The 23,431-nt window shown below is 34.3% G+C and overlaps 1 protein-coding gene across 14 annotated transcripts in view; it reads right to left on the bottom strand.

Annotated features, from left to right (window-relative positions):
• The window catches only part of LOC135134660 (bromodomain adjacent to zinc finger domain protein 2B-like), a 99,984-nt gene that overhangs the window by 14,954 nt on the left and 61,599 nt on the right, over positions 1–23,431 (bottom strand). For 11 of the 14 annotated variants that reach the window (XM_064063403.1, XM_064063407.1, XM_064063408.1 and 8 more), the window contains 8 exons: positions 9,576–10,191; positions 6,567–6,587; positions 6,289–6,502; positions 6,002–6,236; positions 859–1,185; positions 498–815; positions 328–446; positions 123–277 (listed from right to left, as the gene is read on the bottom strand). In XM_064063403.1, the coding sequence (XP_063919473.1) occupies positions 123–277; positions 328–446; positions 498–815; positions 859–1,185; positions 6,002–6,236; positions 6,289–6,502; positions 6,567–6,587; positions 9,576–10,191 (2,005 nt within the window). The remainder of the gene's footprint in view (positions 1–122; positions 278–327; positions 447–497; positions 816–858; positions 1,186–6,001; positions 6,237–6,288; positions 6,503–6,566; positions 6,588–9,575; positions 10,192–23,431) is intronic. The other 3 variants (XM_064063404.1, XM_064063401.1, XM_064063402.1) reach the window with 2 other exon arrangements.

Below are 23,431 nucleotides of genomic sequence, written 5' to 3'. Positions count from 1 at the left end.
AAGATGTTGTAAAATAGTATGTTTCTGTCTTCGTCCGCAGGTATAGTGTCCGCCTTTAAAATGCTACAGTGTGTCAGACGAAGACAGAAAACACAGTCCAACACAGTATTGTTAATTCCTACCTCCTCGTAACATCTTCTTCTGTGAGATATATGTATTCTCCCCCTTCTGCGACCATTTCAGGTGGTACTGGCTGCAGATAGTCTCCCAAGATGACCCGACAGCTGAACGTAAAGTTTTCTTTTGCCAAGTCTGTACTTTTTTGGTATTCCAGGTACTATTAAAAAAATATTGAAGAAAAATACAACCCAAAATTCGAATAAATACCTGAGTGATGTCTGACATTTGCTTAAATTTATTCGCAGAATCAGGAGCAATGTACGTGACGTCCCCCTTGATGCCGCCGCTCTTCGTCAGCCCTCGAATGACGGTCTCCCTCTTCCACCCTACCACAAAAACATAGTAAAAAAAAAAACTAAGAAAATGTTTGAATTTACCTTTTTCCAGGGGCACTCTGAGGGCGCGTTCGTCGTACTGTTTCTGTTTCTTGGTGGCGACTTCAATCTCCATTTCTGAATCTGTGTGATTAGAATCAGTAAGGTTATCAGAATCAGTGGAGGCATCAACAGTACTAGAATCACTTAAAGTACCCCTGAATTTTTCCTGCAAAAATTTATTTAAAGCTTTTTCGTCACCACCTGCTTCAGAAATATACTGCTGTGCAGCCAATATATTCGACTTCAAAAGATTCATCTGCTGATTCATTGAAGCGTTCGGATCCAAAATAGGCATAGGTTTAATACCTAAAATCTCACCTAAATCACCTACAATCTCAATCGAACGGGATTTAATACACACCTAACGCTCTACTTTGCGCTAACAAAGAAGCTACTGTATTCTTTTTAGGTTTACTAACGCCTCGGCCGAGGTTCCTCGGCCTGCCCTCTTTGTGGTTCGCCAGGGACATGGTGGGGACCGTCGTGGAGGCGGTGGCGGTGCAGGGGGCCGACGCAGCGCACGTCGAGGAGGTGGAACTACCGCCGTCCGAGCCTTCGTTACGACTAGGTGGTCTCGGAGAATCGGCGGTCGCGAAAAGTTGAGCCAAGGAAGCGCTAGGTGCTCCAGGAGGAAGTTGACTACTCGAGGAGATTACGCGGCGGGGTTTCGGGCCCGGTTTTCGACGAGCTACACCAAAGGAGGATCAGTTTTCGATTAACCCAGTCGTATTTACCGTAACATGATGCCTTTGTGGTAATAAAATACACAAATACTGAGTATGCACGAGTAAGGACTTCATTTCGAAATTAGTGTGTAAAAGGGGCTAATGTTACAAACATCAGCAACAACGCTTCGAGCGTTTGACGTTCAGTGGCTCTTAAATGGTCTTTTTATTCAGGGTTGTTAACTAAATGCAAATATTGCTATCATTTATGTCTTGAGGGTTGATATGCATATTAGACGTATATAAGTCGTAAATTCTGAGACCGGAACTCCATGTTGTGAGACATCGTGTCTATTCGTTTAAAATAGAAGTACAGGGTACAAATATCATGGATATGTTCAAACAAAAATATACTACTTGACACAAAAAGACTTTGTTGATATTTTAATGATCCATGAACGCCGCAATTTACATCTAAAATAATACGTGGCTTCAGTCTAAATTTTTGCTATTCATATGTTTGACAAGGGTGTGTACTTTTCGTAAACATTTTAAAATATGGTGCGCAACTTGACATCTAAATAACGTGAACAATGTCATTAGAATGTCAAACGCATCCAACAATTTTGGGATGACAGGCAGTCATATGGTGGTTTTTGCTGTGGTTCTGGTATTGTATCTTGTCACAAAATCAAATATACATATTGTATGGAAGTGTTGTTTTCACGGCTCAAACCACCCAAACAAGGACGATTTGCTGTCTCATCTGTTCCAAATCCTGATAAATAATGAGCTCTATATCATTATTTTGAGAGTTTCTAGGAACCCGAATTAGAGGATATAAAAAACACAGTAAATCTAAAAAGAAAACAGAGTTCTTATCAGCCGCAAATTTTTTTTAATCGTCAGTGCAATATCACATATTTTTAAACTGAAAGAAACACGATCTAACATCCAAATAGATCAGGTACAAATTTAAACTGGAACACATATTTGAAACTCAATAATTTCTTCATGTTGAAGTAAGTCTAACTGAACTTTAAAAGCTTGTTGAAATTAACTTAATGTGAATTTCTTGTCGGAATGACTATAAATCATTTCGATAACTAATATGCTTGTGGGACAAAAAATGTAATATTGGTTGCCTACGTTCTCATTAATTTAGATACTACTTCGACATTTTATAATTTTTGGTCTCCAACATTAATGAAATAAGCTAGACAGCTTCAAATAATGTTAGTAGACAAGTAAAACTTTTCTAACACGTATAGTTATTTTGTTATAAAATTTAATAAAATCGGTCATAAATAAAGTAGTTTAATTTAATGATTAAAACTCAGTTGGAAATCTAAAACGGAGCCATTTAATTTGAATAACATTTTTTTACATAAAAAAATTGGTCAAAGGTTATTTCGACAGAACTTCCCTCCCCCCAGAACACGATAAACCACATCCAGCTTTTTCGAAAAATTATAAAATTTGATCTTACAAATTATTATTAATTTTTTAGTTAAATGAAGATATGTATGTCCTTATATCAATTTACATAGGTGCAGTCTAACACTAATCATAACAATATTGTACTCCCAAATTTTCGGGAAAATGGAGTGAGCCATTCCTGATTTAATAAAAAAAGTTGGCTCATTCATTAATTTTTTTGAAACACCTGTATGAGTAATTCTAAATAATTTGAATGCGATAATAAAAAAAATAAATAAATAAAATTTTCGTTTCCGTTTGTCTGTCTGTCTGGTGTCTGTGTCCATTTTTATTAGACACGTAATCTCAGAAACTGCTGGACCGATTGTTGTCAAATATTATATGTATATTAGAAATATCATGTAGATGGTTGCATGCGCTAACCAAAATTTTGCTGGTTATCCCCACCAACAATTTGATGACGACATTTGAAAGAATTCTATGTTTAATTTAATTTAACTATTGTATAACAATATAATCCTATAAGTGTAATGTAGGAATCCGCTTTGAGTTTTCCCTTACCCTCAAATTTTTGCAAAAACATAATGCACGCTATAATAACAGTTTAACGTAAGGCATTCCCGTTGTGGTCTAGTGCTTACGAGTCAGGAATGCAGACCGGACGTCGCACGTTCGATTCCAAACTTGGTCTTTCGTTTTGTTTCTCTTTTTCTCTCGCATTGTGTATTATCTACATAGTGTTTATGATGTCATAACAAATTTTTTATTGATGAAATTACCTCACTGTCTGGAAAAGGTGAGAATAATACCCCCTTTATTTAAAAATGTAAAACCTCCTCGGGGGCACCAAATTTCTTTTTTAAGAATGTGAAACCTTCTCGGGGATCCCAACTGGCTTTTTCAAAATGTAAAACCTTCTCGGGGGCCCCAAGTGTATTTTTTTAAGAATGTGAAACCTTCTCCGGGGTCCCTACTGTGCTTTTTAAAAATGTAAAACTTTTTCGGAGGTCCCAAATTTCTTTTGTTTAATGTGAACCTTCTCGGGGGTCCCAACTGTCTTTTTTAAAAATGTAAAACCTTCTCGGGGGCGCCAAATGTTTTTTTTTACAATGTAAAACCTTCTCAAGGGTCCCAACTGTGTTCTTTAAAAATGTAAAACCTTCTTAGGTACCCTAAAGGTCTTTTTTTAAGAATGTGAAACCTTTTTGGGACTCCCAACTGTCTTTTTTTAAGAAGGTGAAACCTTTTTTTTTATTAAAATGTGACTAGTACCTTCCATAGTATCTTTACTCCATATATCACGAAAAAGTAGAAGTCTGAAAAATCAAATTTTATAATTTTTCAGAGAAGCAGTATTTGTTGGACTGTAGGTACTTCAGAAGCGAGGGAAGTTATGTCGAAATAACTTTCCAACAATTTTTTTCATTAAAAATTTACCGTGCTTACGATAACTGTAAATGTCTCCAAGATTGCAAAACATTCGGTTCTGTAGATTCAAAATTAAAATGCAAAATGTTGTTACAGTTTTGATTTTTTTTTTTCCCAAAAATCTCAATGTCTCGGGTAAAAAGTGTAAAAACAACACAGATTCATGAATACACGTGTAATTTTATACAATTTAAATCCATTTATTATGCACAATTTTGAGGTGCCGTCATCAAATTGTTAGTGGGGATGATTAGCTAAATTTAAAATGTGAAGTGTCTGAAACAATTTATAGTCATATTCACAAATAAGATGCAATAAAATAATTATACCCTTGGGATTTATTAATGTTAGAAAAATAATGTCGCCTAGTGATAATTTATTATGAAAACAACTAAAAGATTACTCAACCCTACGAAAACGCAATTTGAGGTTAGGATGATTACGATTTTCATTCAAGACATGTTGTTTTTAGTATATTTGGGCTCACAAAAAATCTCAGCACCTCCTATTTAGAATCACTCTTTAGATTATACATAAAAAAAATCATAAATTTACTTTGCACTAGTCTTTGAGTAGGTAAGTAATAATTAAGGTAATAATAAAGAAAATCAAAAACTGAACTCAAATAAAAATAAAACAATTATTAATTACCACCTTCATTACAAATTTCATCTGAATCAGACTTGCCAGTAGAAATAGTATTCGAAGTTTTTTTACCACCAACTTAGCAGTGTAAAAATGAGCCCTAGCCGAGTTTTATTTGCTAACAACCTAATTCAACAGGTGGTGGTTTTTTAATTTTTGAATAGATAGTACAGGGCTTTCATTAATGTTTGATTTCTAGTAGGCACATTCATTTTGTTTGTAAGTTGGTACTACTGAAATTTGACGTTTGACTACCAATGCTTCACTTGTCTATTTGACATTTAACATATTAGAATTTTAGGTTAAGCAGTGCGCAGGAAGTACCAACTGATTTTAAAAATCCATGGCCTAGTAGATATCCAACATTAACAGTCTTGCTTGTCACGTGAAAAAATGTAATACTGCTTGCCTATGCTGCCATTACTTTGAATTATTTCTCTACAATCGTGATTTTTAAAAATTATTTAAAAAAAGGGGGAGTGAAATGTAATGATCTGAAAATTATACAAAATTTGTCACATAATGTACGCGGTCACTGAGGAGTGAAACGGCGGAAGTGAAGCAAAGCTTTCCGAACAAACTTACATAGTTTTTTTTTTCTTAATAATATACGCCCAGAATTAAAAAAAAAACATTTAAAAAAATCAACGTTATAACTGACAGCATGAACTTACTTTAAAATGTACCTTAATTATTTTTTAACAAATTTCTTTTCTTAATTTGTCATCACGTCTTATTAGGATGAGTAAAAATTTGGACATTTGTTTTTCTAATTGACTGGTCATAACATACAATGTTGCGATTTCTTAAAGAGACGTAAGTTTTGAATGAAAACCGTAACGCTATCTATAAATGGATGGAGTAAGAGTAGTCGAGTGGTTGAGTCACTATGAGCACAAGTTCATTGAGGAACCACATAAAAAGTAATGTGCACCAGAATTAACTGTGAAAGGATTTTAGTAATTATGTTGTGCTAGAAAATAAGTCAAAATTTGACAACTGAGAAATTTACAACCTTCAACTCGAATGAGCGTAAGAATTTAATGTATACTAACCGACTTCCAAACTGTTTTTTTTTTTTCTTTAATTTTATACCCACTTTTCCCATCACAAGTCGACTTTTTGCTCGAGATTATTATTAATAGTTACAACCAAAGTACTTGATTAGATATCCCATCTCTTACACGTATTGTATTAATTGAGATGTGATTGCACTAGCGTGCAAGTGCCTTCTTAAAATAGCACTTTTTATCACGTGAATGACTCAGTCGTTGCGTCAATGTACCCAAAAAACATCATGTTCAATTCATCAGAACAAAAACTCACATATCCTATCTACTCCAATATTAGCCGACATGTTGCTTAACGAAGTCAGCGAAGAACTACTACTATTCGTTGATGTACTGGGTTTCAGTGATAAATTCAGCGGCGTATCGCCCGTACTTTCACTGTTAAACGAAGGAACCGAAATTCCAGACGGACTGCCATTGGTCGCTGGTAATTTGATGACTTCCACCCTGTCGTTCGCCGAAGCAGGAGGCGACCCAACATCTTGCTGATCCTATCGTCAATCATGTTTGACACTATCTACATGCAATTAAGCAGTAACTCACTGTTAGTTTTGGACGTTTGTTGCTTCGTTCGATCAGCATTCCTGTGGTGGAATGAGACGGGTGCACGCTAACCGAAGGTGGGTCCAACGAGATGGTCTTTTTGCGACCTCGGTTCGTCGTTCCTGGTATCTTAGGCCCAACGATGGATGAGGTATATTTGATGATCTCGGTGTCGGGAGGCAAACGAACGCCACCAAGTATCGAATTAGGATCACTATAAAGAAATACCAGAGTCAATACACGGTTGGCTTTACGAAACGGAAGTCGAGAATTCTCACCTGTTTCCTTCCAGAGCAGCACTATTATCAAAAAAAAGTCGATCAGAAATGTGATACAGAACAATATTTCGTTTAGATAGTGGCATGTAAATGAACAAATATTCAAACGCGATAAGATAAAAGTTTTTTAAAATATGACCGTAATAACGAATTGGAATGTAAATAAAATACAATCAATGACTACACAAAACACGGGGAATCAGGTCGTGATAACACGAGGAAAGTACGATTTAATTCGCAATTTTGCGTGTCAATTTACGACGGTCGATTTCTACGTAACTATCATTTTTCATCGCGGAAAATCGCTGAAAAATGTTATTTGTGACTGCCATAAACAAATGTTGAATGACAAATATAAGCTTTTTTCACTAACAAATTGTTTAATTTTAATACAACACATGAAATTATTGAAAAAATAATTTGCTAAAAAGGATGCCAATGCGAATATTTTTGTTACTGTACTACATTCTCTTGGTATTTAATTTTTGTATAACGGAGAATTATTCTACTATAACACTCAAACTTTTACTATCTTGAAAAGGTAAACGTGTTTGTCTAAATTTTCCAGCGATTATGAACAATTAAGTCGTTTGTAAATTTAATATTTATTGCATATTCTTTTTATATTAAAAGGGCAAGTTTAAAATTCGTACTATTAATAAGCTAATTTCGTTATTTTTACACGGTCATTAAAATCAACAAAATTCATAATTAATAGTACATTTCTTTGCAAAAATTAGAGCAAATGACAGCAAGGATACTACTAATATACAGCACATGATCCACTTGATTTCCTTTTTTTTATTAACACAGCTTTTCGACAATCGTTCGTTAATACTTAATTTGATAAAACAATTTTAATTCTACGTAGATTAACTGATTCATTTTTTCTTACTCCTCGATTGTAGGTATTTTATAAATATTATTACCTTTTTATTAAATTAGCCCAACTACAAATTACTATAGTCGTTTAAAATAAATCAATATATACCGAGTGATTATTAATCTGATTTTGGCAACATATTTAAAATTTTATGATGGCATACCTGATTGTCAAAGTGACATTTAGTCTCTAGCTGGCATCGTCGAATTTTTGAAACGACAATTTTAACTAAGAACAGACAATTATCAAAAATTTAACACAATGTTCTTTGGCAGTATTTGTTATTTTATCGACTGTAATTTGTTAAACGGAAATTTATTTTGCAAAATAATTACAGTGTAGTAATACACTAAATTACCGGTTAAAATTGTACCCGATAAAAAAATTGTAGAACGCAACAGTTCTTTCTGTACCTCTATTATATCAATAAAAAGTGAACCATCTGTCACATCGCACAATAATGAACTGAAGACAAAAAACACCAGGACACCATGAGGCACATTGTCGGCCCCAATTTATCGCAACTGTGAAATTAAAAATTAGTTGTTAAAAGTGCTTGCTTTATTTGCTAAAAAAATTTGGTGTTGCGAGTTCTTTGAAAAATATATTTATCGAGAGAGACAAATTTGTATTTCCACACAATGTTGATGTCTAGCCATAGTCACTTTAAACACGATTTGTAAACTATTCAGACAAAATATTTCTTGCATTATTCAGTAGTTACCTCATTGCAACGTATTCAAAGTTCTACTGCCTACTTCATATGGCTTGAATCAGCTAAATGCAAAGAAGAAGACACTGAATGATTTTGGATGAACATTTCTATGACACGAATTTGAATCGATTTGTTAATTAGGAAAACTTTCAATAAAACACTAGTGTCTTACTTTATTTGAAAATTAATCAATTAGAAACGGTATACAAGCGTTCGTGTTAAAATTATAGCACAATTTACCGCCTTCCCCTACATAATTTATTCTTATTTAGCACAAAGGCTCCTCTCTCATAAAACAGTCATTTAATTTCTCCCGCTTTCCAATCAATATTCGATCACTTAAACCATGCAATGTTCAACTAGGGTAATAGAATATTGGAAAAGTTGCGGCAAACTAAAACATCTCCCAGTAGAAAGAGAGAAACCGAAAATGTTGCTTAGAGTGTATCATTTTAAAACACTCTCGATAAGCTAAAATGTCACTTTAGAATCAATGCCGAATCAATTTTGGTCCTTTACAAACATTTTAAAAGCTACAACTTTCTTTGGATGTTGAAATATACCTTGCTACACTTATGAATATCCAGTTAGCTTAAAACCAATGCACATACTGTCAGATTAATAATTGCACTCTTTATCGGATTGCGCAAACATCAAAAATACAATGGATTTTCAGAAGATTTAGTGACATTAGGCGAGTTTTCAGATTCAATAATCAGATGATAGAATCAACTTTTTTCGAACTTTTGTGACATTAATGATGATCAGAGGATCTGTGTGGTTGCGTAAACGTAAATCTTATATTCAACCCGATAAGATAGTTGTTCGATGAACTGTTGGACGCACAATTTCGCAAACGTCGGAACTTTGAAATCTAAATAGATACTGAATTCAATTCGTAGTCACTTTGGTCTGAATTGTTCGATCCGAAGTTGCACTTGTGGTTTGAATGGTCGAAGTGGTCAAATAATAAAAAGACAAGACAGCCAGTTCAATTCGTGCAAAACAGTAAACTGTGGTCTCACCAAGTCAACTTCGAACCGAATGTAGCCAAAGTTTCAATTTATACATTATTCCATAGTATGCTTTGAAAATTGAAAAAAGATGGCATTAATTTGAACAACCATGTGCCAAAAAAATCATATGAAAAAGATATTATGAAACGAGTCACTTAACCTATGTGCGAGACAAGGATAGTACGAAAATAATAATTTTTTTAATGTATGTTGGTACTAATGTCGAACTCTCAAAAAAAGTGGCGCCTGAAAGTGAGGTCAGAAAAATACATATTTCTGTTTTCAACATTCACTAAATGCCACACATGTACTTAGTGCCATCTATCGGTAGGATCGCAAAAGCATAGAATCAGTCGACACAGACTATGAACAAATTGACGACACTCCTTCCTTACCTCAAAATGCTGCTCGAAGGCAAACTGCTGCCACTAAGACTATCACTGGAACTTTGAGTACTAAGCGTATTTGCGACACTTTTGTCATAATTACTGGCCAAGCTCAACGGGCTGGTGAAAATACTCGGCGACGACGACGACACTTTAACACCCGAACTCGCACTCGTCGTCGTCTTCTTGTCCATCGGCTTCAAGTAGTTCAAATCGTTCACTTTCGTCTTTTTTTCGCTATTGTTCGGCAACTTCATGCTCGCCTGGATGCTGAGACCGGCCACACCTGGTGGAGATGAGTACTTCCCCGGCGGTTTGGAATTGGACATCGACGAGTTGGCTTTGAGCGATGAGTGATCGACGCGTCCATCTAACTTGGGAATAGGGGACGGCAGCGTCGGCGACGGCGAGGACAGTTTGCCGTCCTTGGACTTGGACAGCGGCGTCGAGGAGGCCTTCGAACTTTTCGACGACTTGTGGTGAGACGAGTGCGGGGGCAGACCCAGCGAGGCGTACTGGAGGTCGGCGGGGGATCCCAGGGACGGGAAGTTCAAGCCCGTTGCCTGAAGACGCGCCAGGTAATCCTGGGCCGCCAAATGGGACGCCATCGACCACCACGCGGCGCCTGCACAAGAAAAGATTTTGATATAATATTAACAATAAAAAAATTGATCTACTTCTATTTCTAGCAATGTTAATATTGTATAAGGTATATATAATGTCCAAGTATTCTTTTGAGTTCTGGTTCAATTACTCCTAGGTATTTAGGTTTTTGAAAATTGACTTATTTTTAATTGTTAAACCAAGCACCTAAGGTAACAACACTTCACGCTGTTCAATAATGTCTAATAATATTTCGACCTTTCATATAGAAAGTACTACATCGACCGCATTGCCCACAGAGTTTTATAAAGGGACGTAAGTTTTTACCACTAAAAAAGTAGAAAATAAAACTACTGCGACAGCAGATTAATATAGAAAATAGAATAACAACCGCCAGGAAACTTTAATTTGAGTGTTTTATACTGTCGATTTAAAACACAAATGATCAGGGTGAAACGTTTGAGAGCCACTGTGAACTTGGCCTACAGACACCATTGCAGCTAAATGTGATCACGGTTTTGGGTGGTGTCTTAGTATTTTGTCTGGAAAAAAAATAATGAGAACAGCGCCATAGAGACGTCTTTCAATTCAGTGTCAGTCAATAAAAGTAAGAAATCCTGCTGATTGTGTCCCAGTTTCTTAACATTTTGCCGTTTTCAATCACGAAGAACACTGATATGCATCTAATATCACTCGCTTCCAACATGTTTTTCTTGTTTCATCCGCTAATTCTATATCCGTGAGAATGCGGCCTCAATTTCGTTATAATTTTTGTTACTTAACTTGATAGTAGTCCTTAAAATTTGGCAATTCATACCCCAATCGCCACATAATGACCTTGTCCGTACAAAATAAACACACAAATATTCCAGCTAGTTTTTTCATACAGTATTTCAGTACCAAAAATTTGTCACAATATCATCATGTGAAGCAGGTTGTTTTGCAATTAGGTTACTTACTCAAAAAAGGGTCCAAAAATTGAGTGAAAACTAATTGCGTGTACCGTTTTAGCGCCGCCTACACATGAAATAACTCACGGTGCATTTTCAAGCGACCGCCGTGTAATGCACTGTTCTTCACTTCTCGAATTCCATTTTAATAGTTTGCGCCATAAAGTGATAACAGTTAAAAATTTATCTAAGCACCTGGAAAGTAATTAAGGATTCAATCAAATGACCGAATTTTGCTGACTCTGGTGATTTACTTTTCCATTAACCGATGAATGGCACGGGGAAATAAAGCACCAAACACTTAAAATATTGAATACAAAACTGTATACGGTTTTTTTTTCCAATTTACATAAAACTGCATAACTTCATTAAAACAGCGAATATTGGATCGACTATTCTGGTTATCTGACATGATAAAATTTCTGCGGCATCACAGATACGCATATAAATGGTATATTTTTCTGCACCATTAGCGCCGATACCGATCGGTCCAACCCCGAAGAAAATATAACAAAATGGATATCTTTTATTTTTTAGCTGGATCGTGCAAGAACGAAAACAAATGTGTCTAAGGTTATTAAACTCGCTCCTGAAGCACAATAAAATAAATCCAGTTTCTTAGATGAGTGATAAAATTTGATTGTGTAATTTTTTAAGTTAAAATAATAATAGGTGTGGATTTTATGACGTTAGAGATTCTCAAGAAAAAAGTTTAAGTGAGTAGGTAATCCTTTGCATAGTTACTGCTTCCCACAGTTTTAAAATAGGTTGGTTAACCAAGCTAAGCGAACCGTTGCGGAAAAGATTCAGTATAATACATATATATTTTTTTGAAGCAGCCATTTTTCGATAACGGACGAAATATTTTTCATTTTCCCCGATATCGGTAGAATTAAATCGGGAATAAAAATTTTCAACGACAGAATTATAAATGACGGTTTTTTTTAAGCTTTAAATGTGATTGCATTATCAAAAGTATAAGCTTATATTATAACGATAGAAACACATGTTTCAAATATGAATTTTTATTGCTGCAATGAATGGCACATAAACGACATTAAATGCACTAAAAATGATTTGTTATACATTTCTAAGTGTTCTGTTTTTATAGCACTCTATATCTGCCACTATAATATTATGAACCTTACTGTTATAAAGTAGAGTCCGCCAAATAGTGAATATTGACTTTCTGTTTATTCTGTCTGTCTATTTAAACACAATTACACCCGTTTTATTAATTATCAAATATGTATGTATATAAAGCTAAAACTATTTTTATTGCTCTTGAATTTTCTACCAAATTAATCTTACAAAAAATAAAACAGTTTTGTAGTTGAGAAATTACTAAATTACTTATCGGCTGGGTTACTGTAGGCAATGACAACCCTCATAATCCCCTATTTGAGCATAAATGTCCTATGATCTTTTTGGGTGAGGTGACATGGATGAGGTAAAGCAACCGCGGCGCGCAAGTGACCACATATCTTTTCATTTCTAACCTAGGCTTTCATCCACACTCCTATACAGGGTGTCTCAGAAATAAGTACATTAATTTTAATCAGTTATAGAGCTCATTGAACTCAACAACTTTTTTTAGTAGAGTTTTGTCAAGAACTTTTTAATTATCAAGCTAAAAATTGTTAAAGTTATACCCCAATTAAGATTACCCGCCCATGGATCCTCAGTCACCCATGGACACTAATAATTATTATAATTAATAATTTATGGTCAAAAACAGTTACTAGGATACGTATTTTCCTAGTCTTGTCAATGTGACAAACATTTAGAGAGAAATTGAAAATCCTGCTCCCTAATGGCGTACGGAATTTCATCGGCCCAAATGTGGGTGTTGAACACCTTCCCTCGTGTAACCGACCTCATCAGTTGATGGTATAAGAGATACAAAATTTGCTTGTTCGTTTATTTTTCTATTAACCCACTCACAAAAGTTTTGCCTACGTGGTAAGTCTGTTAGTTTCAATAACTGAACTTTCTGGTCCTGAAAGGGGTACATTTGTTCTCTGAGTATCCTCCAAATATTACTCTCCGATACATCACACTAGACAGTGATTACGTGCTAGTGCCCGGTCGAGCTTCGACACTCTTCAAAACAGCCTCTTCAATATTAGCAGTTCTATTACTACGTAACTTACCCCGATTCTGAGGTGCCGGTTTAAAAGATCCGTACTCTCGAATATACTGCAACGTTCTTAAAACTGCGCACATTTGGCAGACGATTTGGGAGGTTTTCTGAAAAAATTCGTTGGGCGCGAGTGCCGCTTCCCGGAGCTTCACCGTACGTTAAAACGATATCGGTGCATTCCAGATTTGAAAACAAAGCCATTTCAACACATTTCGTCTATAAATTAGAAATTTGTGCCAAACAAACTTTAAAGAGACAACGTTTAATAAAAACATTGACATAAAAATGATTATCAGTGTCAAAACGGTTGCTACGGTACCTTCTTCATTGTTGTAGTGTTGCTATTATTTAAGTTATTATTTAAGGTGAACATAGACGGCTCGTGAATATATGGGTGGGAAAATTCGAAATTCGACTTGAGTTTTCGAAAAAATGCTAGATAAAAAAGTTGTTCCGTTTCACGAGTTCTGTTACTGGTTAAAATTAATGTACATATTTCTGAGACACCCTGTATAAATACGTTAAAAAAATGCTCTAATTTTTAAGCCTTGGTTGCTTTTGCCTAATTGCCTATTTTTCAATATTAGTGCATATTTGCCTATTCTAATGCCTAAAATGTAATGTAATGTATAGTGCCTAAATTTGGTAATACGTCAAGTCATAAAAAAATTAAATAAAAACGTATTTTGAAAATAAAAATTTGTATTTAAGGGTGAAATAAGAATTCCGGCGACCATAATTTAGCCACTTCCAATAAAATACAACCTCCTCCCATTGTTGGTGAAGAAATAAACTGCCCCACTCATTAATTTTTTTGACTCACACTGTATAAACTCTTCTAAAAAATATGAATGCATTGATAAACCACAAATACGGACTCCTAATATTTTGCACATTTTAGATCGGATATATTCGGTAAAATTACTATTTACTACGGTTGCGATAACCTCAAACATACGCACGATTTCAGAGCAAGTTAAATTGTGAAATGTTATAATTTTGTTTTTCCAAAAATCTGCACGCCTGGGGTAAAACATCAAGACGGATTCATAAACCACAAGTATATTATAAACTTAAATAACATTTACTATGCAGATTTTTGAGGTGTCGTGATCATATTGTTGGTGGGAATATAATTAGACAAAGTTTGGTTAGCGTTTCATTATCTGCACAATATTTCTAACACAAATTTTGCCAACAATCGGTCCGATAGTTTCGAAGATTATCTGTCTAAAAAACAATGACACCATGGCAGACGGCGACAGACAGACAGATGGAAACGGGAGACCCATTTTTTTGTACACTAGGGGTCATGAAATGTCGTGAAAATATGAAAGTAGCCGTTCGGCGGATGGATCCGATTAGCTTACGCTCCAGAAGTAAAAACAAATAACGTAATTAATTTTATGAATAAAAAGTTATTGCTCGAAGTGTCTATTCTGCCTTTTTTTAAAGCCATTTTTCTACGTTTAAGTGGCCCATTTAGGATTTATTTCTGATTTTTGACAGGCTAAAATTCGCTGTCTAATCATCGCCATTATAATCCTAAAACTTTATTGGGGGCGTCCAAAAATACACTAACCCGGACCGAACTCGTCACATTCTTTGAAAATAACAAGATATAACTCTATTGGATTGTTAAACTCTTATTTACAGCTGCTGTATAACTTACAAAGCAGTTAGTTTTCCAGTTTATAAACTATCTTACAAAAAAAAAACTACGTTAGCACAATTTACTGACACATAATTATGTCAGCATATGTACTTAGATTTAGTTCATTATTAGTGTCAACCTATTTTTTTAAATAAGTCGGAGCTAGAAAATCTTGGCCGTCTATGTCATTCCATTGTCACACAGTCTAAAACAATCTTTTTTTAACCTTATTTGTTCCGTAACATTTTTGACCCTACAAGCACGTTAACGCGATGTGAAAAATCTTGGAATCTTGAAAGTGACAACAAGGCATAAACTATATCAAATTTTTAAAGATGACAGAAAAATGACGTCCAAGATTTTCTGACCCCGACTGTATATTTTTATTTATTTCCTTCATAATAATTTTATTTATAAATACAACAATTAACATATTTTGCAACAATTTGAAGAAATATTTGAGTACCTATAAGTACCGGATTTCCGAATTTGTTGTATTAAATTATAGTCAAGCAATTTTTAAAATACATTTTACAATAAAATTCGTTTTTTTATATAACTTTGACAGTTATTTGACGTTTGTTCGTCATATATTACCAAAAATGTCGCCAACTGCCTCAATTCTGCCAACATAATGCAACAGGTGGCGTTTTTTCATTTATGAATAAGTCACCAGTGGTATAATAAAGTTACTTGAACCCAACTATATTGGTCTCACACTTAAATAAAACTTTTACATTTTTGTACTGACGCGGTACCTTGAATCATGAATGAAAATAACAATACAAAAAATACATACCTGCTAATTAAACAATCACAGCATAAAAACCGCAAAAGTGTGCACTACTGACGTAAGAATCTAACCTGTCAAACGTCCCACACGGATTTTCCTAGTCAATTTGAATACCGCATTCATTTAACAAAACGTAGCAAAAAATGGTAGTTTCGCTGTAATTATTAAATACCATACCTCGAATAATGATTAAAACGTAATATTGATAATTTTCATATTTTACGATTCAGTGACGGATCGACATCAATCATGCAATCAAGGGGGTTCTAGGGCCGGCATCGAGCTGCGATTAACAACCATGGCGATACACACCAAACTGAACAGGGAACGAAAAGTGAGGTTACGAGCCACTACAGCAGGATTTTCCGGCGACAATACTCTAAAGGACTACTTATTTAAAATACACAACAATTTACCATGATTGTGGTGGTTGTTTTTCCGTTCAATACGTTCTGTAAATTACGGGGGGATGAGTTATGACCTCTTTATACAGTCTTTGTGTGTGCAGGCTGACACAACTGGAGGGAGAAAAGTAGATCAATAAATGAATTACATTTGCCGTAATACTTCACCCAGATGAACCCGGAACGTTCACGGAACGACACAAGCTACATACTAAACGACATTTACCTTTGGAAAAAGTCATCCAGGTTAAAAGAGTCCAGAAAAAATCGGCGATAACCTGTTGATTTACGCGGGCAAATCGAATTTGGCGCACACACAACTTTTTCGGATTTGGGGGATTAGGTCTCCCCTGATTAATAGCCGATCGTATGAACTATCAAAGATTAAATCGAACTTAGTCTGAATAAGTTATTAACGAGTTTGTGTGTGGAGGAATTGATCCGACTACTTCTTCATTTAGATTCGATTGATCGAATTTAGCTTAATTGTTTTTAGTAGATACAGAACGTACGAAATGTCAATAGGTCATTTAGGAAGCCAGAAAGTGGTGGCCACGCGGTCTGTGATGGCTACAGCTCTGCGTTAATTAACTATCAGAGAAAGGTCAAATCGATAAGAAGTAAATATTGTTTTCCCTTATTGAATATTCCTAATACTGTCGTTTAAATCATGCACGGACGTACACGACATTCACGTTTCGAACTATTCTGGAAAACTATTATTTACTAGTCATTTATTATACACCTAAATGGATACGTGAATACATCAGTCCGCTAGCACATACTGAATTCAATAATAAAAACGAATAATACCGAATCCTACGTCAATGCAGCGTTTGCTAAATTTCTCATATTTACTGTCAAGCTTAGATTACCTTTGCTTATTAAAGGATGAAAAGTAAAAATTTTGTCTTTTGTGGGAGGTATGTGACCATCCTTGACGATGCAAAAATGTTTACGTCTTTTCCTTGTTTACATTCAATTTTGCATCATCATCTCGGATATTCAATGCAGGGTTTATTACTTCTCATTGTTAACATCCTAGTGGAATCCCGACCTTACAGTCAAAACGGTACAGTTGCAATCACCGAATCCTGGGCAAGGTTGTCAATGAACTGTGATAAACTCTAAAGCATCCTTTAGAAACTCCTAACCTATTATGTGTAATTATGTTCATTTATAAACTCATGTGCCAAACTTAATTTGACTTACATTTAGAATTTTGAAAACAGAAGAAACCTGTCCAAGATTCAGTGACTGCGACTGTACAAGGCTGTACTCTTTTTACTGGCTACTAAATAATTTTAGTGCCTACCTATATTGATACTTGCACGTTATGGTTAATTTCTGATCACCATAAGGAGAGTTATATCCTATACTGAATAAGGAATTAAGTGTTCAGGAAATTATTTATGTTTGCGGTTTTGGTTTGCCGCAATCTTAAATAAATTTCTCTAATAACATTTTATGTCAGTTAAACCAATATACAGTAAAGGCACAATATAATATTATGAGAATAGATTCCAATCGGAACATTTTTAACACTTATTCGAAATTGCATAGTAGTAAAGTAGTTTTTTATCAGGCTTTTATTTTGCTCACAGAAGTCAGTTTATTTACTCACATTAATTTTATTAACAATTTAACTGTAAGCGATTTTCCATTTAAATTGAGCATGAAGATGTGTGTAATCCATAACATGAACATGCTCTTCAGGTGGGTTTTTCTTGCAACATTGGTTTTTACTCTTTGTATATTTTAATATTCAGGTCGATATATTTTGAGACAAATTTTATTACTGTAAATGATTTTGTGAGAAAATGGATATGTTTGACATTTTTATTAAACAACGCTGGTTGAAATTTTAGATATTTATTGACTCGAATTTTTAACTCGCCTTTAAATGCGCACGACTAGAATATCAAGCAGTGTAATTAATTCTCATTTTCTGTTACGATTTATGCATACAACGATCTTAAATTTACTATTTCTATTTGATAGCTACAATGCATATTAAATCTTACTTAAAATAACGATTAGTTCAATATAAAGATGATGATTTTAGTTTATATAAAAGCGCCCTCTGTTTTTTATGTTGTATTTATTAGAGTTGCGTTTATTAATTTACACAGCACACGTTGCAAAACTACTGCGCACGCGCAGTGGTTGCCTACAACTAAACAGACTACGATTTCTGATTCTAGGTGTGAACTACAGTTTGATTAATTGCTTGACACGAATGAAAACTGAACAAGCGCTTTCTTTTCCCAACCTAAAGAAGGGGGATTTGCAAACAACCATGATTCACGTAAAGTGGACGGCTACACCAACTAATGCAATAACTCAAAATTTTAGATTGCCGTAAAGCTACAATAAGGAAAATTTTGTGAGCTTAATTTTATCGTATTCAGTCTATTACTACTAGTTACACTAGTAATTTATAAATCAATTTCAGTTCATTGTGTCGTACAGAACAAACTAATTCCTGAATTATATCGAAAGAGCAATAAAAAACATTATCAAAGACACTCATGTAAGACAAATCTTTAAAATTTCATGGCTGCCTTTAATCGTGTTTTTATTGCTCTCTCGGTAATAGAAAAAGAATATTAAATTCGTTGCATATTACTTGTCCAGCAGGCTATGATCAAGTGTCAAAACGTGACAACTCTGTCAATTTGTGACGAATTTAATAAATTTATTCTTGTTGTATACGATAAAATGAACTTAAATTGATTTATAAAATGACCCAAAATTTTTAAGACCTAAATCTTAATAGCCAGAGTTCACAAAAAGTCACTGTATAAGTAAATCCAAATCTAAAGCTCAGATTTTTAATATAAAGTCGCGACCTTTTCTATGGAACCACTCCCTAGTGTAAATTTTCAAAATTTGTTTAGTGTAAGTGACCTTGACGGGTTTCTGGGGGAAAACATATGTGTCAAAAATTTGACAGGTTAGATGGCCCCATTGTCAATGTAGATATTTTATTTTAATAAATAGCTGAACAGAACATACAGTCTGCACGGGATACAGTGCGGCATAAATGAGGGCAACCGAAACATTCGTGTTGTGCTAGTTTCGATTGCTATATCCATGGTAGAAGGAGACATGGTATAGGCATCCGATGTACCAATTTAAAAATGGTCTGCGCATCCATTTGTGACGTTAGGTGGCATCAACGACCTTGTGACTCTTGTGAGCTTCTCTAGGGAAGTCTAGGGAATTTCAGCTTGAGTTGTCATTGCTCTGTCCAATACGTCAATTAGTTGTCGGATAACGAATTGTATTTTAAATTTCGCGCTAATTTCACCCCACTTGACGTCACACCAGATGCGTATGCCTATACCATGTCTCCTTCTACCATGGCTATTTCAACTACGCTACCAACCGCGTTCGACGTAAAGTACTAGATGACAGGGCTACCAACTTGACTTTTTATCGAGTGGTTCCGTAGAAATGACCGCTACTGTACATAATTTATAAATAAATTTATTATTTATATATGTTTCAACAATATATCTCCAGGTTGTCTTTTTATTGATGATTCATCCACCAGTTGATTGTTGGTAATTTGTTATTAATTAATAGAATTCCCTACAAATAGCCTGACTCAAGTTGACAGTTAAAGTTGTAAATTGACGCATGCAACTCCTTTGGTTATAAAACACTTGATAAAGTTGCAGTCTATCGAATGCACACTAAAATAAAAATTGTCTTTCTGCTAATTCCAGGCTCATCAATTAGACTCACCACAGAGACGACGACCTTGAAACGTGGATAGCTTTTTTCGGTGGGAATAAAGCCTCGGATTTACACTGTCGCTTTAATTTACGTGATACACTAATGTAGATTTCGAATACAAGTTTACTTGAGTATTTACTGACAGAATGTTTACTTTGAAGATAATTTGCAGTGTTGGTGGATTCATAACAAAAATAATGCAGCAATAAATAAACTCAGTTCATCTAATATCTAATAACACAGCACACGCTAATAACAGTCTGCTTTCCATGATAACATATACACACCGTTAAAGATAAAATTACACTAGGCGAAATGATTTTCTAACATTAATAAATCCTAATGGTATAATTCATTTATTGTATTTTATTTATGAATATGACTATTAAATGGTTCTGCCACATCACATTTTAAATTTGGTTACAGTCGTCGTTTTTATAGTATATTACGTAATGAGAGTTGTAAGAAGCATCTTACGCACGAATGGAAAAAGTTGCGCACGAGCTGCGAAGCGGCGAGTGCGTATTTCCATGAGTGCGTAAGGGCTTTACAACTCGAATTATGTACTATACTTTTTCTACGAGCACAGACAAAGAAAAAAATATTTTATTCATAAACATTAACATTTTAGTTTTATTAGATATTGTAATTATTTGTAGTAATTGTTTATTGTCACTGTACAGTTGTTAAATACAAGGGAATGGTCGGTAGTATTAGTTTTGTGGCTACTTGTACTCTGACTACAGGATGCAGTTACATTATGTTCTGAAATAGTGACATGGTTTCATTGTAGTTGACAACTCTTCAATATATGCCAACATTACGTTTTTTGACAACGAATTTACTTTATTTTTTATTTTCCATTCCATAAATTTCTAGCTAAAATTTGATGGTTTTGTTGCTCTTTCCGAGCCCGTAGGGTATCTGAGTGGCTTAAAAGTACAAGAAAACACTTCAAAAGTGACGTTTCTGAAGAATTTTAACAATTTTCTTGTATCTACGAACGCCAGAATGCATAAAATTGACCTAATATCTTCATATCTTTCACGACACTTTGTGGGCAATAGATTGTCGATAGCCGTTTTGGCCTTTTCAATTATCTCCGGCGACGTGCACATTACTTCATCACTATCGCTAGACATTTTAGACTACAATTAAATAGAATCCGTTAAAAGAGAGAAATGTTGATATTTTTTGCAGTAAATGTTACTTTGTTCGTTTTCTTCTTTTAAAATTCTTTGATTATGCCTCTTTTATTAACAGTAACGCTGACAGTGCTTCACAATTTTGTATTTGCCTGTCCGTATTGTCATTTTCACTACCAACCTAAACTGAATAAATCGAAAAATCCCTAACTGTGCGATTTGCTTTTCTTACGCACGCTGTGCGTAAGGACACGCATACATGATTAGCGAGTTGTGTGATCTTAACGATTTACAGTGGTGATCGTAGAAAAAATTGTATAAAATAGTATACTCCGCGTTTTTACCCGAGACATCTAGATTCTTGGAAAAAATCAAAACTGTGTAACATTTTGCAATTTAATTTTGAATCTGCAAAACCAATAAATGCTTTAAAATCTGGCAGACGTTTTAAAGTTATGGGAAGTACGGTAAATTTTTAATTAAAATATATTTGTGTCAACTCCCCAAAAGTGATGAGGACATCTCAAAATTTTGCCGAATAAATCATGTCCAAAATGTGTAAAATACAATGAATTTTGTGATTTATCATCGCATTCATTTTTTTTAGAATTACTTATACGGGGTGTCACAAAAAATTAATGAAGGAGTCAATTTGTTTTCTTGATTCCCGAAAATTTGGAGTACAATACTGTTATCATTAGTATTACACATCACAAAATTTTGTATAGGAAAAATTCATTTGAAACATACACGTAGCATGCTTTTTATATTACATAAAAACAAATAAAAAATTATAATTTTTAGAAAAAGCTGGATATGTTTTACAGAAATTCTGGGGTGAGGAAAATCATCATCATTAAATTGAACTCATGAACAATTTTGTTAAATCCTATAACAAAAGAACTATACGTGCTAGAAAATTTTAGTTGCCATATCTGCTGTCTACGGACGTTATTTGACAGTGTATAGTTTATTTCATTAATCATTAGATCAAAAATTATAAAGTTTCGCTTATAGTGTTCAGTGACAGGTGACAGAATTCACAGATACGAATAAAAACCCTTAAATAAAAACAACTATTTACAATAATATCGGGTGACTATTAATAATTGAAGCAAAGCAAATTTTTGGGTTGACAATTCTGAATTATTGGTAGTAATGTTAGCATGTCAGTTTACAGTCTTGTCATGAGCGCGCCTAAAAACCAATGAGAAGATGGCAAAATTGAATTTGTCATCAGGGGTGCGATTTTGTTTCTCGATCGAAGCGATAAAATAAATGTCATTACGTAAGTTTTAAATGCAAAAGTTTGCATTTATTCTTTGCATATAAGCTTATTAAATGCTCAAAAGTTTACAATGACCTTAATTTTAAGAACTTATAACTCAGAATTACGATTTTGAACTTCTATTTTGACATAAATTTCGAGGTTATGTCTCCAAAATTTATCACTTTACTCAGAGCTATCGATAAAAGATCGTTGCATGAAGACTTGATTTCGTGACAGAATCGAGAAATGTGACAGAAATGTAGCATCTCAACCAATCAGCAAACGAGATTTTATCGCTAACGGGTTTTTTTCGATCGAGAAACAAAATCGCACCCCAGGTATCTCAGTATAAAATTTTAAATATGTTGCCAATATAACCAAAAAAAAAAAATCTAAATAATTAACAGTCACTCGCTGTTACGTTGGCAATGGTTTGATAGATTGTTGTGGCCACTTGGCCAGTTAAACCTTGCAAGTCCTTATGTAACTAGTTTATACAGAACTAAATGGAAATATTCTGTTTTTATTAATTTATTTAAATTTTGCAGCCATTAATACTGCTAAAACAGCAAAGAGTTTTCTGGATTGTTCCTTCTCTTACTTTATTTTGGCACATTGATGAATGTATAGTATTGTCAAAGCCATTCTGGTTACAAGAACAGGATAATTTTTAACTTTCTTTCAATCTGTTACGAAGTACTTTTCCATTTATCTCCTAATGTATACTGTTTTTATTAAAAATCCACCAACACTATGGACCTGCGGAGATATACCTGGATATCAGCAGAGAAAGTTAGGTTAGGTTTCTCTACAAGCGATAAAATTGTTGCATTTGCAATTTAATTTTGCAATTACGGTCTTCAAGATTAATGTCCTGAGAAATAAAAAGCCATTTTTAGTTGTTTTTGTGGAATTGTATTGCCTTTAATCATTTTTTCATAGATTTGTATTGATTTAGAATCAAAGTCTGATTTCACTTGTAAGATTTATTTTATGTTACTACTACCTTACTAGTATAATTACATGTAGTGGGTCTGTATTATTAAAAAACCTCCACTATTGTTAGCAATGATTGTTTTCTAACCATGGATTATATTACAGGAATGAACAAGTATTTCCTCTCACTTCCATACAAGTTCTTTGAACAGCACCTGTATAG

Source organism: Zophobas morio, unplaced genomic scaffold (assembly GCF_036711695.1).
Source record: "Zophobas morio isolate AGI-343-1 ecotype UQ-CSIRO unplaced genomic scaffold, CSIRO_AGI_Zmor_V1 ptg000023l, whole genome shotgun sequence".
Classification (NCBI taxonomy): domain Eukaryota; kingdom Metazoa; phylum Arthropoda; class Insecta; order Coleoptera; family Tenebrionidae; genus Zophobas; species Zophobas morio.
The sequence above is the reverse complement of the archived record's forward strand: the minus strand, read 5'-3'. Positions and strand labels throughout refer to the sequence as shown.